This window comes from Dermacentor andersoni, chromosome 3 (assembly GCF_023375885.2).
Source record: "Dermacentor andersoni chromosome 3, qqDerAnde1_hic_scaffold, whole genome shotgun sequence".
Classification (NCBI taxonomy): domain Eukaryota; kingdom Metazoa; phylum Arthropoda; class Arachnida; order Ixodida; family Ixodidae; genus Dermacentor; species Dermacentor andersoni.
Genome location: NC_092816.1, coordinates 80,771,445 through 80,793,563, shown reverse-complemented (window position 1 = coordinate 80,793,563; position 22,119 = coordinate 80,771,445). Strand labels below are relative to the sequence as shown.

The following is a 22,119-nucleotide window of genomic DNA, read 5'->3' as shown; positions in this document are numbered from 1 at the left end:
TGCGCCGCCGACGCCGGCTGCGTCTCGCTCAGCTCCTCCGTGCAGGAATTGAAGCTAGGCTTAGCGCGCAGGGCGCTGGGAACCAGCCAGTAAATGGGCTGTATCCTTCAAAAGCTTCGTTGGAGCTGGCATAAATGATGGGAAACGTTGGAAATAGCACTCACGAACAACTGTTAAACATTACTTGGGACTTGGAGTGATTCGCCAAAGGCCAAGTTGAGAAGAACGGGAGCCTAGAATAACGCTGGCTTCTCTCGTCTCCAAATAATAGTTGATTTCTACCCACCGAACCAGTTATGGGACCACTCTATTTCTACTGCTAAGGGTGGAGCCCCATTAACACATATACAAGGCTGCAAACTCATACTATTTAACCACATGAATACACCAACCAGGTTACGTGGCTGCGTAGCCATGAACAGTTCCTCAATCTTACCATTACACGCAGAATTCAACACCTCAGATTTTAAGTTCGGTACCGACCACCACAACCCGTTTCAAACAAGAAACATTCAAACTCAAGCCTCTGAGCATTACCAGTCGGGATCAACTTAGAGCACCCCACCTGATTTAGGCTCAGAGAGACATTCAGAGCATCTCAGATTTGATTCGGTACCTTCAATCACACATCCAAACACACACTATCACTCTGTCCTCCAACACGCCTCTCACAACGCTTGATGCCACACTCCTATATATGTGGGGGGCCAAGCAATCTCCTCTTAAGCAATGGAAGAGACTGTGGCACAACGGAAGGCTAATACTTAGAATTGCGAAACTAGAACTCCATATCGAACTGTACGCCACGGAGCTGGGCTAACAGCAGTGGGGCAAGGTATGTGAAAGCATCCATGGCTACCTAGACAACATGTGCCCATGGCCACTCTTGCGACAAGTTAGACCCTACCACGTCGCGCACAAAGTCCAACCACAGTACAAACAATCTGCTACATGCGCTAAAAAGAACTCAACGGACTCTGCCATAAACACATACCACACAGAAATATGATATACCAAGGTATATTGACAAACTCAACAAGTTCTTAAGCGCCTCTATTACGGAGGCAGAGGCTCGGCATGTCTAGCCACCCTCATCACCAGGCCCCTACCTTATTTACAACAAATGACGATGAAATTTAGACAATAACTCGATCACAATCATTATGACATACTTCAATCACTAATTTGCACCCTCTCTGGTACATAAAATGACTCCTTGGTAATGTAAATGCCAAAGTAAAAAGACAACAATAAACACTTCGGTCATCAAGAAGGGTATACAGAACTGGCCTCATTGCTGAAGCCAAAACCAGAAGGCACTGCAAGCAGGCAATTGCCGCGGAGTGCTGAGAAGTTTTTCTTTACGAGAACGTCGTTCCGCAATGAAAACAAAGACAATTCGCACTTAAACACTCTTGGGATAATATGTCTCCCCTTGCAAGCACACGACAATACTTTTTAGCTTCTGGTCTGCTCATTGCTGTCCAATGAAGTCGTCGGCACTCATTGTCCCTAGGAAAGAGTCGTCGTGCTGATCGTCTTGCGGCGGCGGGTCAACAAGAGAGCGTGAGAAGCAGTCGACATCACAGTGTTTTCGTCCACACTAATAAATTAGGATGACTTTGTATTCTTGCCATCGGAGGCTCCACCCTGCTAAAGGCGCTAAAGAGTCCTTTATATTGGCCAGCCGACACCCTGCGTGATTATCACTTACTAGTCTGAGTGGCCTAAGGGCGAAATTTTGCGGTAGCGAAATTCTGGCAAGGCGTTTTTTTCCGTCGCATAATTGGATTGCGCCTTCGAGAGCGAACCGCTAACGTAAGATATGGCCCTTTAAGGTCCTTCTTTCCACTAGACTAGCTCAGCGCGAAGGCCTACGCTGCTTGCGTCTGTGTGGATTACCGTATCGTCGTCTTCGTCGAAGTGAGCTAGTACTGGTGCTCAATGCAAGCATCATTTGTTTCCTCAAATGCCTCGACTTTCGGTGTTTCGCACTTAAACTCGACATATGATTTAGTTAGAAAAGTCAGAGGCGCGGCGGTGCGACAAAATTTCTTTAAAATATGCCTACAGTAGGTACACTGACCAAGAAATCTGCACTCAGCGTGGTGGCTTAGCGGCTGTGGCGTTGTCCTGTTAAGCACATGACCGCGCGATCAAATCCCTGCCGCGGCGGCCCCATTTCTATGGGAGTGAAATGCAAGAACGCCCGTGTCGCGTGCATTGTAGGCACGTTAAGGATACCCTTGTGGTCACAACCAATCCGGAGTCCTCCATTAAAGCTTGCGTTATAATCAAATCGGGGTTTTGCCACGCAAAACGTCACAATTCCTTCATTCATTAAAGAAACCTACACGCTGCCTTCTTGTCGACTGGCTGCCGAATGTTTCCAATGACTGCTGTTTTCTGCGAATCAGGAAGGACTCCTGTGTTGCTGACAATGTGGCCTAGGAACGAACGTTCTTCGTGAGCAAAGCTTGTCCGGCTTCACGGTGAGTCAGAATGAGTGGATGACCTTTAGTACTGTTGCAACTCGCTCCAGGTCATTGTCAAAGTTTGAGGCAACGACGACGGCGTCATCAAGGTAAACAGGTCTGCGATTGCAAGCCAGTCAATAAAATCTCCATTACATGCTGGAATATTTCAAGTGCCGTAAAAGACAAAATGACATGACTTTAAATTCGTAGAAGCCATCTGGCGTGATAATGGCGGTCTTCTCTTTAGCCATCTTGTCGACTTTAGCCCGTGTTGAGGTCCACCGATAAAAATTACTTGGGATTGTGGAGCCGGTCCAACGCGTCGGCTACGCGTGACAGTGTGTATAAGTCCTTCGAGATTTCGCTCAGGCGACGGTAATTGACGTAGGAATGCAGAGCTCCATCTTTTTCCTTCACCAAGATTACAGCAGATGATCACGGGCTTTTCGAAGGTCAATTATGTCGGTGCGCAGCATTTTGTCGAATTCTTGCCTTTTCACTTCACGTTTTCACATCGAAGCTCGGTAAGGGCTCTGTGGAGTGGTCGAGCGCATTCGTTTGTTATTATGGCATGCTAAGAAGCTGGTGTTGGTGGAATCGTTGTTGACGACGAGAAGCAGTCCTGCTCCTTGCGGGGGCCTTTTAACCGTGGTTGCTTATGCATGGGAAGACTCGTATTAATATCGAAGGCTGATTCAATAACATGGAGCACCAGTGCAGGTTCAGTTCAATATGCCAGGACGCGCATTTCTCTGGCTAATGTAGCTTCTTAGACGCAAGCAATCTCGGTGCCTTTGTTTAGGTGCTTTAATTCTGGGCTAAAGTTTGTCAGCATTACTTTCGCTTTTCCTCCTCGCAGTCGAGCGATTCCTCTTGCGATGCAAATTTCCCGGTCAAACAGTAGTTGTTGGCCACCCTAGACGACGCCTTCTGTATATGCGCGTGTTTTGCTGCTGAAGGAAATAATGATACTGGAGCGAGGCGGGACACTCACTTTGCTATATAGTTCGCTATTTATTGAGCTGCACAGGCAGTAAACGAAACCGAAACATTCTTTTTTTGGATGGGTTGCGCCAAATTAGTATATGCTATACTTTTCCAAGAACGCTTGCATTATATACAAGCCACTCGACGCTTTAGCGAGTTTTAGGGACATTGAAGAAAATTATACTGTAAATTTAGCAAGTTCCTTGCCTCAGTTTGGTCCCATGCGCGAAGAAAGATGCCGGCGCAGTACACAGAGCAATGAAAATAGGATTTACGGGTGTAGTAGTTGTACTGGGGTAAAACACAGTATAATTCTCAAGGCAATTTGCTGCATTCTGAACGCGGTGAGAGTCTTGTTCAAATGATATCGCCTTTGCCTCAGCATCGTAAAAGAAGTGAAAGCCATAACACAAGTGAAATAGCATAGTTCAAATCATTTTCTGAATCTGAGGTTACGCAACGCCTGCAGTAAAGCCTGCAGTGGCCAAAAATGAGTTATATTTTTTAAGTCTAATATGATATCCGATATTCCAGTGCGTAATTAAGGCTTATGCCGAATGTAGGGCCTTAGTTTTGAGACGTTATGTCGTACCATTTTGCATCAATATTTCTCCAAGTTTTTGATGATGTCTCTTGAATAACTTGTAAGGAAAATCTAGTGATTATATACGTATATACTCACATAATCACGAGAGCAGTAAACAGAAACAGTGGGAAAGTCTTGGACGTTTGCATATTAAGACCGGAAATGTATTCCTGGCGGCTAAACGCCTAATGCCCGATAACATTTTGCCTTTTATAGGAAACCTTTTTGGCAACCTTGGATATGTATACATCATCGTATTTCCAGTGATAAGAATAGCGGAATGGCGATGCATTTCTTCTGAATAATTTTCATTGTTACGTTGTTTGCTTTTATACACTTGAGAGGACTGTATATCATTTTCATGGTTGGAAGGTCTTCCATTCTAGCACGTGTTTGCAAGAAGGCGACTAGAATAACAAGTCTCTTTTCCAACAGCAGAATATATAAGCAGGCTTTCGGAGATCAAAAGAATTGCATGGTTTTCCTTTGGCAAAACACAACATTGATATGGTAGGGCAACAGCTGTTTGCGTGCTGCATTATCCTACTGCTAGGAATAGGCTCATACATCATGTGATCCTACCTGCAACCTCGAGAGCGCGACACTGCTGGCCCCACCAGTGGTACAATTCAAAGCAAGAACATTGATGTTTACGTTTGACGATATTGTGCTGAACAGTTCAGGTTACCTGTCACTCTGCTTGTTTGAACAAAACTGAAATTCAAACTTCTGTAGGAGATCCGTATATAAATGCTGCGGTGGCAGTTGCTGCTGCCCAGCAATCACTGCGTTTGCGCAGCACGTATCATTGACCACATGCTTTGCTTGGCGTAAATGCTTCTGTTTAGCTAAATAAAATATGCACTCTAGAATATAATTTGATCGTGAAATATATGGGCACTAGAATGACGTCTGAACCATGGGCACAGTCACCTTCAAGGAGCTGATTCGCATTGCACGTTCGGAGCGTGGAGGGTTTGTATGTTTCCAGAAACGGGAACTGCGTTTCGCTGAAGCACCTGCGAATCCAAGTGAGCGCACCATCCCGCGAAAGGTGTACTTATAGGAAAAAGAAATAACAAAGATATAAATATTCTGTGATTTTACATGCTAAAAGCACCATCCGATTACGAGGCACGCCGTGGTAGGAGAATGTGGATCAATCTCGAACACCTGGGTCTAGTTAACGCGCTCCTAATTCTAAGTATGCAGGAGCTTGTTTGCATTTTGCCCTCATCATAATGGAGCCGTCGCGGTAGGGGCCAAATCGGCGACCTCGACCTTAGCAGCCCAACGCCATATTCATTGGTCCACCACATTCGTTCTTTATATGGAAGATATGCACCCGCCGCGGTTGCTCAGTTACTATGGTGTTGGGCTGCTGAGCACGAAGTCGCGGGATCGTATCCCGGCCACGGAGGCCGCATTTCGATGGTGGCGGAATGCGAAAACACCCGTGTACTTAGATTTAGGTGAACGTTAAAGAACCCCCGGTGGTCGAAATTTCCGGAGTCCTCCACTACGGCATGTCTCATAATCAGAAAGTGGTTTTGGCACGTAAAACCCCATAATTTAACTTTTTATATGGAACATACATGAGAACGGTTGAAAACGGACACCGGCCACGAAAGTTTATAAAAGAGAAAGACGGTTGGATTCACTTCATCTATAAGGTTTGTTGCCCTCCTAATAATGGTAATCGTAAAACTAACAGTGGGAAACAAATATGGATAGTAATTGAGGAACGCAGTGCTACGCAAGAGCGCAGTCAGAGCGGGAGCAACGCATGAAACTGAAGCTATTCCAGCCGGAGCACACCCGAGGACAAAGGCGAGTCCCCTGTCTGACGTAACGGGAGTGCTGTTCGCAGCGCCGTCATCGCTCGCCCACGAGGCTGTGTAAAGTCATGAGCGACCATGATGCATTGCGTTGCTTAGCCCCTTTAACTGAACCTTCAGGACGCCTAGCACGGTGGAGCCTTTCCGACAACAAGAATTTCACATCATTGTGATATAGAACTCCGCGCTTCTATTGACACGCCACCACAAGACGACCAGGACTACGACTCGTTCATAGAGACAATGAGTGCCGGCTACCCCGAGGAGCAATGACTAGACCCGGAGCTACGAAACCTTCTAGAGTTAATGTAAGGGAAGTACAATTTTTTCCAAGGGTATTTAAGCTAGGAATACCTTCGTTTTCATTTTGAAATGACACCTCCGTGAAGAAAAAACATTCGTCAGTACGCGTCATGCAACTTCTGATTTTGCCTTCAGCAATGCGGCCAGAAGTTCTCCACGCCCTGTATGGTAACCCAATGACTGGGCATATTTGGTTTTCCCGTGCACTCTCGAGGATTCAGGAGAAGCATTAGTGGCCATACGTGAATGCCAACGTCACCCACTACTTCAAGATCTGTCGAGACGGCCAGCGATCAACGACACCACTGACAAGGTCAGCGGGATTGCTACAGCCGATCTAACCTCCTTGCCGACCGTTTCAACAGGTTGGCATGAACTTGTGACGCTTTCCGACGACAACATCCAAAAACTAGTGCATCGTCGTGGCCACCGACTAGCTTGCCCCATATGTGAAAACAAAAGCTCTACCCATAGGTAGCGCCCCACAAATAGAAAAATTTTTCCTGGAGAACATCTTCCTGTGACATTGGGCTCCAGAAGTCATCATGGCCTGCAGAGGAACGGCTTTTACAACTGATCCATGGTGTAATATAACCAGTGTTCTGACTGCAGTAGACAACATGATGTTTGTCAGGCGCAAGAGATACGCGAACCACGCTAGGAAGATAGTCGCACGGCAGTTCACACACGATGCTGGGCGCTGCTAATTTCTGCTTAATGAGCTCCCCTCGTCAGGGAAGAAACCGTTCCCACTCTTGGGGAGGCAGCGATGACGCGAAGGACTCACGAACGCTTTCGGAAGAAAGGCGCCACGGACTTGCTGCTTTCCTATACTTGTACCCTGCCCTATACTGAGAAGTAGTGGAGTAAATCAGTTGGCAGTAAAAGATCTCCTTTCCTATTTCCAAGGCCAGACCATCCCACCACTTTTGCACCTGCAGGAACTTGGGGTGTGCGGGTCGGAAATTCCATCTGGGACAGCACTGTTTGTGTTTCTTGATTGTCTGTCGACCTGGTGGCTTAGGACCTTTGTGCGATTGGCTACCACCAAGGGCGAAGGTTTTGAACAGAGCTGTTATAATGATGTTGCGGAGATAAAAAAGCTGCTTTGAGCCATGAAAACGAGGCTGATCCAGAGGCTCGTTGTTACAGAGTGCTTAATAAAGCTCCAGTACAAAACAATTGAGTGAGTGAGTGAGTGAGTGAGTGAGTGAGTGAGTGAGTGAGTGAGTGAGTGAGTGAGTGAGTGAGTGAGTGAGTGAGTGAGTGAGTGAGTGAGTGAGTGAGTGAGTGAGTGAGTGAGTGAGTGAGTGAGTGAGTGAGTGAGTGAGTGAGTGAGTGAGTGAGTGAGTGAGTGAGTGAGTGAGTGAGTGAGTGAGTGAGTGAGTGAGTGAGTGAGTGAGTGAGTGAGTGAGTGAGTGAAACAACTTTATTGAAGAAACCAGCGGATTCAGGGCTGGGCCGAGGCCGCGCCCGAAACGATAGAGAGACCCTGTCTCCCAGTCGCCTCTCGACTTCTCAGGATGACCCATAGCTGGCCTTCATTTGTGAGCTGATCAGCGCGTCTTTCCACCGCGCCTCAAGCTGTTCTGAGGAGACTGCACCTTTATCCTTTACATGTGCGCATTCCCATATAATGTAGGATAGGGTGGCCTGTTCTGTCCCACACAGTTTACACAAGTCATCTGGGTACAGTTCGAGGTTGATGCGATGTAGGTGAACCGCATTGCGGAAAGTTCTGGTTTGAATTCGCCTCCATTCGAGCGCCTGAGCTTTAGTTTCAAGCAATGGGGTGGGACTCCGCGCCTCAATTTTTGGCAGAGGCAGGTGACGTCACAGAATCTGAATATTCTGTCCCTCTCCTTCCAGGCCTTTCTGCCAGTTCCTGGAGAGTATGGCAATATAGTAAGTGCGGCTAGACCTTGTTAGCTCGGTGCTCATAGAATTCCGAGATCATGGAAAGCAAGGTTTCAGGGAATGGCACGAAGTCTGCACTTATACCCCAATAAAGAACTTATCCTTTAATAAAACGCATGGGAGTCAAATCGTCAAGCTACACGAAAAGGCTGACGTCAGTCCATGTCGCCAAATCCGTAGTTGGTCTAAAGCTTCTTTGGAAAAGGCTTGAGGACTGTTATATTATAGAGGGTGGCCTTTCTAAAAGGGTCTAGAACTGTCCCAGTTTGTCAGACTAGGACACACACAAGTTGCGAGAACTGGGTGTCCTGATGCTGGAATGGGAGTGTACATTCACCTCCTCGAGCTACACCACATGGATATCGCCAGATGGGTGTCCCCCATTGTGAAAAAACTGCCGCCACGTCTGCAAGAAGCGTGGATTTTGAAGGGTTCATGGTATAGCAAGACCATGGCGTAGCTTTTGATCCATTTGTCTTCTTTTCCGAGTTTGCACGCGACCAGGCAAAAGGGAGAAAATATCCAAGCTTCATGCTCAGCTCTGCAGGTAGTACTGTCCAAAAGTATCCGAAAAACGACAAATGGCCAATAAATGAACACAACAGGAAGGCACCGACTTCTGTTTCTCTCCCCGATGTGGAGCTCTGCTCAGACACACCACCTTCCACAGTACGCTAAAAGGTGTAGAACTTGACAAAATACGGTCAATTGCGCAAGAAGCCGCACCCTTTGCAGAAATGTCGAGCATTTGGGGAGAACCAATCGATGAGCGCAAACCTATTTTGAATTAGCTTAACTTATGTGTGCGTATCATGGCCACGCACGCCTATATCGCCTTCCGTTTCTCTACCACGGTTGCGCTTTAAAACCACGGCGCTGAAATTTTGCTTCAGAGTCTTTCCTTTCCTTCCTTCTTCTCCGCCCTTAAACTGGCTCTCTTAACTACTACACGCAGAGACAAAGCAACAGCGCGCGCATTAGATCCCATAGATGAGATGAATATTTACAATTATTATTAGGGTTATAATTATATTCGAGTGCTGATTGCTGTGCTATCGTTTGTTAACGTAGCTTTCCCTCAAGTCTAAATGTTTTAAGGCAGTTTGTCGTGTGCGTATCATGGCCACGCACGCTTATATCGCCTTCCGTTTCTCTGCCACGGGTGCGCTTTAAAACCACGGCGCTGCAATTTTGCTTTCCTTTCCTTCCTTCTTGTCCGCCCTTAAACTGGCTCTCTTAACTACTACACGCAGAGACAAAGCAACAGCGCGCGCATGCGATCCCATAGATGAGATGAATTTATATATAGAAAATTATCAGTCATAGCTCTCATAGTATAGCCCTCTGGGCCGTTTCCTTTTTTTTTCTTTCGAAAGTAGTCCTATTAGGGTTATTATAAATACACGAAGGTATTTCGCCCTCATCAGCAGCAGTCCATGAGATAGTTATTCTGGCGGCTAGCTTCCCACGCTATGCGTGCCGCCCCCGCACCTGGTTAAGTTGTTCCTAGACGCTAGAGTTATACTATGTCCGCGCAACATTGAGCGATCGGAAAGCGCGTTTACCCCTCTTGGCCGGCGGAGAAGGGAGGCTTTGTTTCCGGCCGCAGAGCCCTCCACGTCTCAGTAAGGTGCCTGGTGGTAGTCTCGTGCGTACGATGCCCTCTCGGTGAGCGCATATTCCCCCCTCATCTTGTAAGAGGTTCAATACTTACAAGCACTGGTCTCGCAAACCATATTTATTTCAAGGGAATTTTCCACGTCTCAATAATTTCTCTCGTCGTATTCGAGTGCTGATTGCCGTGCTATCGTTTGATAACGAAGCTTTCCCTCAAGTCTGAATATCTTAAGGCAGTTTTCCTAGTCTCTAAAGTCGCTCGAGTTCGCTCTTCTCCTCGGGCGGCCATTTTTCCAAGAAAGTATGCCTTCCAACCACTCGGTTGGAAGACATCGCGGACAACATTAGTCCCTTTCCGTGTAAGTATGAGGCTCGGAGCAGGAGGTATGGCGCTTGAAAGTAACCTGGAGCCTGACGAACCAACCGACTGAGCTATCTTTCTTTTTTTTTTCTTTATTGCCTGGCTGTGGTACATAGTTTCACAAGAGGCAACGCTCACCAAAACGAATACAAAAGTAGAATATACATTTTCTGTATGTGCACATATTCAACCAGCATTGTGCTGGCGCAGTCTAATCAAAATTCGCGCAATGCAACCAACGGTTCTACTCTTGGGAGCCAGTCGGGTGGTTCCCCTGCCGCTTTATGGATAGCGAAAAACCAGTGCATGTTTTCCCTGAAATATATACGTGCAGGCTGCGCATCTTTATTGACATGGTATCCTGCCATTCTCGCGCGCCAAATACAATGGAGGCCCAAGAGCATAATTAAATCAAAAGGCACCCCATCCTCATTATCTATGCTTAATTAACGGATACCATTTGGAAGCAGCCAGAGACAATAGATCATGTTTTTTTAAACTGTAGGGAAGGTGTGTTCTTCTGGGATGTATTGCAGAGGACACTAAAGAAAGAATTTCCACTGGACTGAGCTATCTTTCCAGGCAACATCCAACGCTCACGAGTTCAAATCACCTGTTATGTTCCTTTCTTTCCCCCTTTTTCTTTCTTTTTTTTCTTTCTTTTTAATGTCTTTTCCTTTATTTTATCACTGTGAGAGAACCCTTCTAAAATAAAAAAAGAAAGATATATATCTTCAATTATGCATGGCCACACATGTGCAGGTCATAATTACCAGGTTCTCTAGCCGAGTGCCATCCGTGCGGTATAACCGAGCTCAGATTGGTCCACCTTGACTGATCAAATAGGGCACCACTGTAGGTTAAATGAGGCGTACAACTCCTGCGGGACCCGCCGTGGTTACTCTTTGGCTATGATGTTAGACTGCTGAGCACGAGGTCGCGGGATCGGATCCCGGCCACGGCGGCCGCATTTCGATGAGGGCGAAATGCGAAAACACCCGTGTACGTAGATTTAGGTGCACGTTAAAGAACTGCAGGTGGTCGAAATTTCCGGAGTCCTCCCCTACGGCGTGCCTCATAATCAGAAAATGGTTTTGTCACGTAAAACCCCAAAATTTAATTTTTAGTTTAACTCCTGCGGGGTCGGTAGAGTATCCGCCTCCCGTGCAAGAGGACCGTGATTCAAATCCCGGTGCCGCACAATTCTCCACCGCAAAATACAAAAAAAAACCGTGCGTTGAGAAAATTGCACAACCAGGCCTGGAGTGCGGCCTGATCCCGGTGACCAGAACCGTTAACGCACTCTCTCACCAGAGCAGGATTGGCCACCCTGGTAAAGTACTTGGCCACAACCTCCTATATAAACACAACAATCAAACCCCGGCCCTCAGTCCCCAGCAGCTGCGAAGCAACTGACCACGGCAGCAGTCAGACCTGCGACGCTGCAGAGGGTGCTAAGAATCCCTGGCTCCGGACAGGCCGCCATTGGAATATGAACCTGGCAACGTTTAACGCTAGAACGTTATCTAGTGAGGCGAGTCTAGTAGTGCTATTGGAGGAGCTAGAGGGCAGTAAATGGGATATAATAGGGCTCAGTGAAGTTAGGAGGCCAAAAGAAGCATATACAGTGCTAAAAAGCGGGCACGTCCTGTGCTGCCGGGGCTTAGCAGAGAGACGAGAACTAGGAGTCGGATTCCTGATTAATAAGAACCTAGCTGGCAACATACAGGAATTCTATAGCATTAACGAGAGGGTGGCATGTCTTGTTGTGAAACTTAATAAGAGGTACAAAATGAAGGTTATGCAGGTCTACGCCCCTACATCTAGTCATGATGACCAGGAAGTCGAAAGCTTCTATGAAGACGTGGAATCGGCGATGGGTAAAGTAAAAACAAAATACAGTATACTGATGGGCGATTTCAATGCCAGGGTAGGCAAGAAGCAGGCCGGAGACAAGTAGGTGGGGGAATATGGCATAGGCTCTAAGAATAGCAGAGGAGAGTTATTAGTAGAGTTTGCAGAACAGAATAATATGCGGATAATGAATACCTTTTTCCGCAAGCGGGTTGGCCGAAAGTGGACGTGGAGGAGCCCGAATGGTGAGACTAGAAATGAAATCGACTTCATGCTCTGCGCGAACCCTGGCATCATACAAGATGTAGACGTGCTCGGCAAGGTGCGCTGCAGTGACCATAGGATGGTAAGAACTCGAATTAGCCTTGACTTGAGGAGGGAGCGGAAGAAACTGGTGCATAAGAAGCCAATCAATGAGTTAGCGGTAAGAGGGAAACTAGAGGAATTCCGGATCAAGCTACAGAACAGGTATTCGGCTTTAACCCAGGAAGAGGACCATAGTGTTGAAGCAATGAACGACAATCTTATGGGGATCATTAAGGAGTGCGCAATAGAAGTCGCTGGTAACGCCATTAAACAGGAAACCAGTAAGCTATCGCAGGAGACGAAAGATCTGATCAAGAAACGCCAATGTATGAAAGCCTCTTGTATGAATGTATGAAAGCCTGAAAGACCAAATTCACACTATCAATCAGGTGATAGAGAAATGTGCGGAATATAACCAACCCTTATATATAGCCTTCATTGATTACGAAAAAGCATTTGATCCAGTCGAAACCTCAGCAGTCATGAAGGCACTACGGAATCAGGGTGTAGATGAGCCATATGTAAAGATACTGGAAGATATCTATAGCGGTTCCACAGCCACCGTAATCCTCCACAAAGAAAGCAACAAACTCCCAATAAAGAAAGGCGTCAGACAGGGAGATACGATATCTCCAATGCTATTCACAGCATGTTTACAGGAGGTATTCAGAGACCTGAAGTGGGAAGAATTGGGGATAAAAGTTGATGGAGAATACCTTAGCAACTTGCGATTCGCTCATGATATTGCCTTGCTTAGTAACTCAGGAGACCAATTGCAATGCATGCTCACTGACCTGGAGAGGCAAAGCAGAAGGGTGGGTCTGGAAATTAATATACAGAAAGCTAAAGTAATGTTTAACAGTATCGGGAGAGAACAGCAGTTTACGATAGGTAGCGAGACACTGGAAGTGGTAAGGGAATACATGTACTTAGGGCAGGTAGTGACCACGGATCCGGATCATGAGACTGAAATAACCAGAAGAATAAGAATGGGCTGGGGTGCGTTTGGCAGGCATTCTCAAATCATGAACAGCAGGTTGCCACTATCCCTCAAGAGGAAAGTGTATAACAGCTGTGTCTTACCAGTACTCACCTACGCGGCAGAAACCTGGAGGCTTACGAAAAGGGTTCTGCTGAAATTGAGGACGACGCATCGAGCTATGGAAAGAAGAATGATAGGTGTAACGTTAAGGGATAAGAAAATAGCAGATTGGGTGAGGGAACAAACGCGGGTAAATGACATCTTAGTTGAAATCAAGAAAAAGAAATGGGCATGGGCCGGACATGTAATGAGGAGGGAAGATAAGCGATGGTCATTAAGGGTTACGGACTGGATTCCAAGGGAAGGGAAGCGTAGTAGGGGGCGGCAGAAAGTTAGGTGGGCGGATGACATTAAGACGTTTGCTGGGACAACATGGCCACAATTAGTACACGACCGGGGTAGTTGGAGAAGTATGGGAGAGGCCTTTGCCCTGCAGGGGGCGTAACTAGGCTGATGATAATGATGATGATGATGATGATATTTGAAATGTTGCATGACTACCGATCATTTCGCGAAGGACAGTAAGGTTATTGTCACGTGCGCTGACTGTGGGAGTCACAAACGTGCAACAGCACTTCTCCAGTAGAGTCCCTACAATGTGTATCACGAATCCAAACATAAAAACAAAAGCGACAAGCTGAACTGCGAGACGCAGCTGCCAGAGGTCTCCTGAATTTGCTCAGTAGTGTGTGGAAGTGGCTACGATTGCAGCTGCTGCTTTGTAGACGTGAGCCACGCAAGTCGACTTCAAAACAAAAGTGAGAATCTATGCCATCCTTCTTTTTTACCAGTGAGGACAGAATTATTTGATGTTTTGGGGCTAAATTGTTGAAGACATCGATGGCGTGGAGAAGTCACCACTCCCAACTCTCACAGAGTGTTATAAGCTGCTGGAGAACATGAACGAGATTCTTAAGCTCGACGTTACAAGACATCGCGCTCACCTCAAGGCTATAACCTTACTGATACCCAGCATTGACTGTAATTCTGAAATTCTTCATGTGCTTGGCAGAGACATTTTGAGAGTTCCTAAAGTCTGCCAGCAAAGAAATACAGAGGTTGATGCACCCTTCACATAAAAACTCTACTTGCGTGGGTAATAGTAGGCGATGTCTGCGTTTACTGCCAGCGCACGTCAACTTGTCGGGAACTTGGAAAGCAATGTACTTGAAAATGAACGCCCTTCTCTCATAAAACATTGCCCAAGCCAATACCTACCTAATAAAACACCTATGCTAGATCACAGTGCACGCGGCCTTCCCAGCTAGTTCTCCTCTCAGCTATACAAGATCCCTGTCACGATGTCGGAAGACAACCAGTCTTCTCTTTCCGTGGAAGACAGGACGCTCTTGAGAATCATGAACACTGAGTCCTACAACAATAGACCAGGCAACGCGGTGGCATCCCTCCCCTTTTCGTTCTCCGAGGCAGCGGCTTCCTAACAAGAGGCTCACTCAGGTTCGCCTCGCCTGCTTGAAACGGATGCTCGAGAAGCAACCACAAGCATTAGTGCATATTGTAGAATTCATGGAAGAAATGTTTCAAAGTCGCCACGCTGAAGAACCTCCACCCATTAAAGACGTCAAAGAATGCTAGTACATTTCCAGCTTTCACCTGCGCCATCCACAGCAGCCAAGTGAAGCTAGAGTTGTGTTTCATTCTACTGCACAGTACAAGAACACCTGTTTGAATAGCGCTCTGTTCGCTGGAAAAGATTTGGCGAATAGTCTGTTGGGTGTGCTCATCTCATTCAGGGAGGTCGTTGCAGTGACAGCGAATATTCGGAACATGTTCTACTGCTTCAGCGTGCGGGAAGATTATAGCTACTACCTACGGTTGCTGTGCTTCCTGAACGCTGACATTCACAATAAAGTTATAGAGTACTGGATGACGGCGCACGTTTTTGGTAACAGTTCGACGCTAGCTGCTGCAAACTATGCCCTTCAGGTGATATCACGGGAAGAGGAAGAAAGATTCGGCACGAATGTTAGACAGTTTGTGGAAAGATATTTTTATGTTGACGAAGGACTGAACTGCATTCCCAAGGATAAGAAACTGTTAGGGCATTGAAGCGCAGGCAACGCATGTTGGGAGTTTCGAACTTAGGCTGCACAAGATCACTCCTAACATCACTGCAGCGATGGAGGCTGACCAAAGGGACGACCACGCGAAGGACTTGAAGGATCTTGACATGGGCGTCAATGTCCCACCCCCCTTGCAACGCAGTCTGGAATTCTGCGGGGAGTTGAAGGGAGATGTACTCACCCTCAGGGTTTCGAAACAAAACAGAGTATTCACGTAGCGTGGCATCTTGTCGACCATGAACAGATCGTGTAACCTTCCAGGATTTGTTCACTCTTTACATGGGCGTCGGCGCCCCCCTCAAGCACCGCAGTCTAGGATTCGGCTTGGAGTTGAAGGGAGACGTATCCACATTCAGGGTTTTGAAACAAAGGAGACCATTCATATGACGTGGCGGCTTGTCGACCGTGAACAGCTTGGGTAAACCTCCAGGATTCGCGGCTCCCGTCACCATCAAAGGCAGGTCTTTTCTCCGTGAGCTTATCACAGAGACATGTGATGGAAAGACCCACTTATGATAACAAGAAATAAGAGTGCGAAGACTGGAAGGATTCTTTGAAGGGCCTTGAAGATTCACGTGCGCCTGGCACATACGTACCCGCCTAGCTATATACGGCCCGTCAGTAGGAAATCGCACCTCTTATCAAAGGCATCAAACAAGGCAGTCGCCATTGTGGCGTATCTGAAGATGACGGACCAAATCATGCGTGCCGCGTGGAGTTTAAATAGGCAAATCTAAGCTAGCACCACATCCTGAGCACACTATTCCTAGGCTCGAGCTCTGTGGCGCAGTGTTGGACGTGAAGCTGGCAGAACTCACCGAAAGAGAAATAGATGTTGTGTTGGACTCCGTAAACTTATAATGTGACAGCAAGGCCGGCCTCAGCTATAGAGGTAACGAGGTTTCTTTGTGTACGCCAGCAACCGAGTGGAACGCATTAGGAGATCGAGTGGGGCGGATCGTTGGCACTATTTTCCTACCAGTATTAATCCTGCAGATCTGGGAAGGAGGTTCGTACCCGCAACGCAGCTTCGGGCGTCGGGCTGGCTGACTGGTCCAAAATTTCTGCGATGGCATGAAGAGTGTTTATAATTCCTGCAGCGCAGGTTTGAACACATTGGTTCTGATCTGGACGCCGACATGAAGCCTCAAACTAGTAGCCTTACCACCATAGTTAGCATGAGAGTAATGGACAGTTGTAGGTTCGGGCGCTTCTCGGGTTAGACCAGTTACACGCATGCGATGGCAGGTCTCGTACGTGCGGCAAGCAACTTTCGCAACAGGAAGTCTGTTCACTACCTTGGTTTATTGAATCCGACTTGAACGTTTGCAGAACACCTGGCTCGAGTAAAGACAATCATAATTCGTTTAGTACAGCGTAAGGTGTACTCAGAAGGGTCTAGACCAGGAGAACATCATCCCATTCTCTAGCCCATTGGGGAAAGTCGATTCATGGGACGATGGCAAGGGACTGGTTGAAAGCAGCGGTCGTCTAAAGGAGGCCCTGTGGAGCCAGGACGACTCTATGGCCATTGTCATGCCTGTACACCACGATGTTGCCATCTTCCTCGTACGGCGCATCATGAAAAGGACAAGCACCAAGGTCGGCACCTAACCGAGGAGGCGATCCGATAAGCCGGCTTCTCGAACGTTGGAGCTAAACGTTGGTTATCCCTGTACATAGATAAATGCGTTAGATGCTGCAAGCTGAGAGGCAACAAACAAGAGCAGAAAATGGCTGGCCTGCCAAAGGAGCGGCTTAGCATAAAACCCCTTTCACCTACTTGGGTATTGATTTATTCGGACCATGGGAGGCGAGTACACGTTGCACTAGAGATGGTGAAGCCCATAGCAAGCGCTGGGCTGTGTTGTTCACGTGCACGAGTGTGCGAGCAGTCTATGTCGAAGTCATGCAATCCATGGATGGTTAAAGTATTATAAATGCCTTGAGAAGATTATTTGCCATTAGAGCTCCGGCAAAACAGCTACGCTCTGACTGTGGCACAAATTTTATTGGGGCGAGCTCAGAGCTGCAGCTCAGTGCGGGTGACCCGGACACCAAAGGAGTCCACACATTTCTCTGGAACTTAAGATGCAGTTGGGTATTTAACGCTCCCCACGACCCTCACATGGTGTGAGTGTGGGAAAGAATGATCGACGTCGCCCGCGCATCTTAGATTCCATGTCGTTAGAACACTTTAGTGGCTGCCTCACTCACGAAGTACTCGTGATGTTTCGGGTTGAAGTTACAGTCATCAGGAACGCCAGGCCTCTTATCCTAGTCTCCATAGACGTAAACCACTGATATACACTGACTACAGCAATTCTCCTGACCCAAATGACGGGTGCAAACACTCTGGAACCTTGTGTATTTTACTGTAAGGATTTGCATAGCTGTGATTTCAGTGGCGTTTAGTCCAATAGCTCAAAGTGTCTTTCTGGCGTCATTAGTGGCGCCAACGCTGCAGAGTCGCCGCATGTGGCACTTCCCAAGATGGAATAGAAAGTGTGGTGACCTACTGCTCCTCAAGGAGAAGAACGTTAACCGAAGCGAGTGGCCTGTGATACGTGTAGTGAAAACGATTCCCAGATTGGATGGGAATGTGTGAAAGGTTGACGTGACATGTCCCCGGACGGTGTCCAAGACTGTCTTGATAGCGCACAGGACTGATGTACTGTTCCTTAGACTGCATAGTGTTGCATTGTGATAAGAGGCTGGGAGTGTGTTGGAACCATATATTGAAACCACCGCAACTTCGGTTTCTCTTACAGGTTTCGGTTTCTCTCTTTGTAGCCAAGCAACCTTGTACGCCTATAGTTCCGCGTTCTCTTCACTCCCCTCGCGTTTTCTCCCCACCAGTGTTGCATTAATTATGGCCGCACCGCCTTTGCGTGATTGTTGGCATGCATTAAATTGAAAGTATGTATAGTCATGTCACCCTCTGTGATCTGTCAGAGGAGAGGCCACTAAGTCAACGCGCGCCATGGAATCGGAAAAGCTTCGGTTTGGTTCAAATGGTCACCGATTCTCGGTAACCTTATTTCCAGGGAGTTCATAACTATGAGACAAATGCAGCAACTAGTCACTCTTACCAAGAAATCAGAAAGCTCAACAAATAACTGGAGGAAACAAGTGATGTTATTGTGGAAATATATGTTACTGTTGCAGAGCAATAAGTGGCACTGGAGCCAGCTCCCGGCAAGGAGAGTTGTCTACGTCATTGCAGCAAGTGCCTATTGGAGTAGTGTATATGCACACTTCGCTCGTTTTCGCCCACAGTGAATGCGGTGCAGGAGGAGCATGTTTATTGTACGGTGAAAAATGTTGCAGTTACAAAAGAGCCTAGGGTGTGTTTGTGATAGTGAGGGGACAGTTAACGGCACTGCTGCATCTTCGCTGAAATAGACTTTACAAAATCTGAAGAGAATCTATATGGCAAAACAAGCGTTGTCTATCCGGTAGGCCTAGGTTTCTTCGGAAAGAGGAACTAAGAAAATATACAAGTCCAGCATTTTGAAAAATTATCAATTACAAATGATGGGGGTAAATGCAACGAGAATTTACACACACATGCCTAATATTTGCTGCGAATGCTGAAATAAAGGGCTCATCACAAGAAAATATGGTCGGCATAACAAGTCAACGTAGCTTGTTGATGTCGAAATTAAATATTTGAAACATCGTAAATACCCATGTATGGTTGAAGCAAAGATAAATATTTAAAGTAACTTTGTATACACCAACAAATGTATTAATGTATATTTTATTAGAATGAAATTGTCCTGAATTGAAGCACACTGAACTCCAGTTGACATCGGTGTATTGCAAGCCATTCTCTATTTCGAATCAAATGTTTTTGTGAGCGACGTAACTGTTTTGCAGCGACCGACTAATTCTCGTGCGACGTGTTGCGAACTGAAGGGGAATTTACCCCATAATGTGTGTTGTTATGAGATGCATTGGGCAAATCTAGCGTCAAAGAAGTTCACTAAAGGACGGTTCATGCCCAGTGGCACATATCAGGTGGAACATATCCAGTGGCCGCAGGCTCAAAACCTTGTGGTACCAATGACACAAATCTTGTTGCAGTCTTCCAAGATTGCAGTAGAGAGATTTCAAGAGCAGCGAATACCAAGTGTCTCCTTGCGTACATACCCAGTGACCCTAGTGGCACGTACCCATGCTGCAGTGTCAAAGAAGTTCATTGCAGGGCGGCGAATATTAAGTAGCACATCCCCACGAGAACGGCCCACACTTTAAACTGTCCTGCCTTCAGGATCGGCGTATATTGTGAGACTGCGCGATCTTTAAATTTGGGCAATAAAAACGGCGACATAGTCTTTACAAAAAAAAAAAAAGACTCAGTTACCTAAGATTGCTTCGCATTAAAGTTTACGTAGAATCATTCGTTTCTGACATGAAATTATGCTTTACTTCAGTGAAATTTGTTGATGTTACCCTGAGTTGCGACTAGAGCAAGCATCTTTTTCACATCCAACCTCTCGCTGCTTATCATATTTCCCCTCGATCATTCTAATATCTTCACTATATCATCCATACATTCTTTACGTGGCGACGGTCCAATTTCTGTTACATCCTATCTCTGCGATCGGCCTATTTCAATACTAGAACACAGTCTCTAAGGTCCGCCGCCCACTTTTGACGGCAAGAAACAGACTGCGCTGAAGCGGCAAGCCGAGGGGAGGAATGCAAGGAAAACTTAGCTTTCATGCATGAATGATTTGTTGGAAAGCATATATTGGCTTTGTAAGGATGTTTAAGTACAATAGGTTGTTTCATTATGGAATTGCTTAGAGAAAAAAATGACCAACCCTTTTCAACAGAAAAAGGGGGGTAGGCGAAGAGAGAGAGAGAGAAAATAATACAGTGAAAGGCATGGAGGTTAACCAGAGGTAGTTCCGGTTGGCTACCCTGCGCAGGGGGAAGGGTTAAGGGGGATAAAAAGAGCTTCTCTTTTGTGCAGCTGACCTTCGTCATGGTTAAGTAACCCACAGGTAACGGTGCCGGATTGCTTCGGCTTCCCACTCCCTCGGCTCGTGATCTTCTCCTCGTTGCTCAGGTGGCTCTAAATGTTGGTTTATAGTCCATCGTTATGGGCGCGCGGACTACCGTCGCTCGACGCCGGGCGCGTCTGAGTGTGTTGGCCCCGTCCGGTTACGATAGCTGCACCAGTGCGTCGAACCATCGGTCGAAGTATAGACGCTGTTGTTCTCACCAAGGTGACGTAACGTCTGCGTGCACTCACGCTACGTCGGACTATAATTAGCACTTAACGGCTGGATTGGCGTGCCAACGGCGAACCCTTTCACGTGCAAGTTCTCGCCGCCATTTGTCGAAGGCAGCCAGTTCATCGGGGGACCGCACTAGGCAATGCCATCCCATCCATTTTCCGAGACTTAATGGAAACGAAGCCGGAGCAGCTTGCGTCAAACGCTTTCCTGCCCTTTCCCTTCCCGGTAGAAGCGAAACGTCTCTGACTTGTTGTGCGCGCAGCGTGAGCGCACGCCCTTGGAACAGCTGGAATCCTTGCTTATGACTCACGCACCGGCGTCGGCCCAGCTGTCAACTGAAAAAAAAAAAGAGACGCCCTTTCCCGCAGCTGCTCTGCTCGCGGAGTAACTTTTTTTTTTTTGCGTGAACACGACAACGCCACTTGTGAGCCAATATAAGCTTCGATTGAAAAATTCGGTAACTGACACATCTCTATGCAGGCGAATTATGCAGGCGAATTACAATGAGGGGAAGCTGCACAAATTTCTCGCATTTCCGTACAGCTATTAGGAACTACTCAGCCAGCTTTGTGTCAGTGAAAGCACACAAGTTACTTATACACAGTCTTAATACTCATAATTACGAAGAACTGGATGGCTCACACCAATTCTGGTTTCCGGCTCATCAGGGCCACTCGGTCAGCCCCAATGGCTCCAATGCTAAGGAGCAAGCTCACTCTGCTGTGCGAGATCTCACATGCCGCGCATCAGATGAGGAACTGCTCCGGGATGACTGCGGCTCCTACAAAGACCCACTTAGTACTTTTCACGAGATCACCTCACACTATAGGGACGGCAGGAGGCTTTTTCCTCCCCCGATCAGAACCTGAACCGAGCTCAGGCAGTCACATTAAGAACGATTCAAACTAAATCTTATCCCACATCTTTTGTGCTTAACAAAATTGACCAGGATTTTCCCGCGGAATGTAAAAGTTGTGCGCACACTGTGTGTCTATTTCATCATATGTTCTGGCTGTGTCCCAACCAAAGGGCTTCGGATCTGAACAGTGAGGACTGGAGTCGGCGCATATCCAGCGAAGTCCTCCAAGATCAACTCCTCGCCGTCCGGAGAGCTCACGGCATCGGGAAAGCCTTTCACCTACCGGTGCTACGTGGGCGGAGCCACCGACTTAGCTTGGGGGCTGTTGCCTACGGGCCCTATGTCTCTGGGCCAAAATAACGTTCTTGTCATGCCATGCCATGGCACATCTCTAGGCGTAGCACAGATGGCTATATCGAAGCCCTCGTTACAGATGTAGTGTCGCCAGCAGCTGGAATTGTACAATTGCTACTCAACTCTCTTAACCTCTCCATTCTATACTCTTCTGAACACCTACTCACCTCGTACTACCATACTACCTCACCATATTACACTCATCTATACTTCTGAACACTCTCACCACATCATTTGATTGGATCGCTGTATTGGACCGTCGCAAGAAAGCGAACGCATACA

The 22,119-nt window shown here is 47.0% G+C and overlaps 1 protein-coding gene across 3 annotated transcripts in view; it reads right to left on the bottom strand.

Moving 5' to 3' along the window:
* The window catches only part of LOC129380435 (uncharacterized), a 102,155-nt gene extending 81,247 nt beyond the window's left edge, over window positions 1-20,908 (bottom strand). For 2 of the 3 annotated variants that reach the window (XR_008608461.2, XR_011893407.1), the window contains exon 1: window positions 20,362-20,907. Coding sequence is in view for 1 of the 3 variants with exons in the window: in XM_055061351.2 (XP_054917326.1) it covers window positions 20,362-20,370 (9 nt within the window). In the remaining 2 variants the exon portion in view is untranslated. Of the gene's footprint in view, window positions 1-20,361 lie in introns of all 3 variants that reach the window. The other variant, XM_055061351.2, reaches the window with a different exon arrangement.
* Window positions 20,909-22,119: the final 1,211 nt, after the last annotated feature.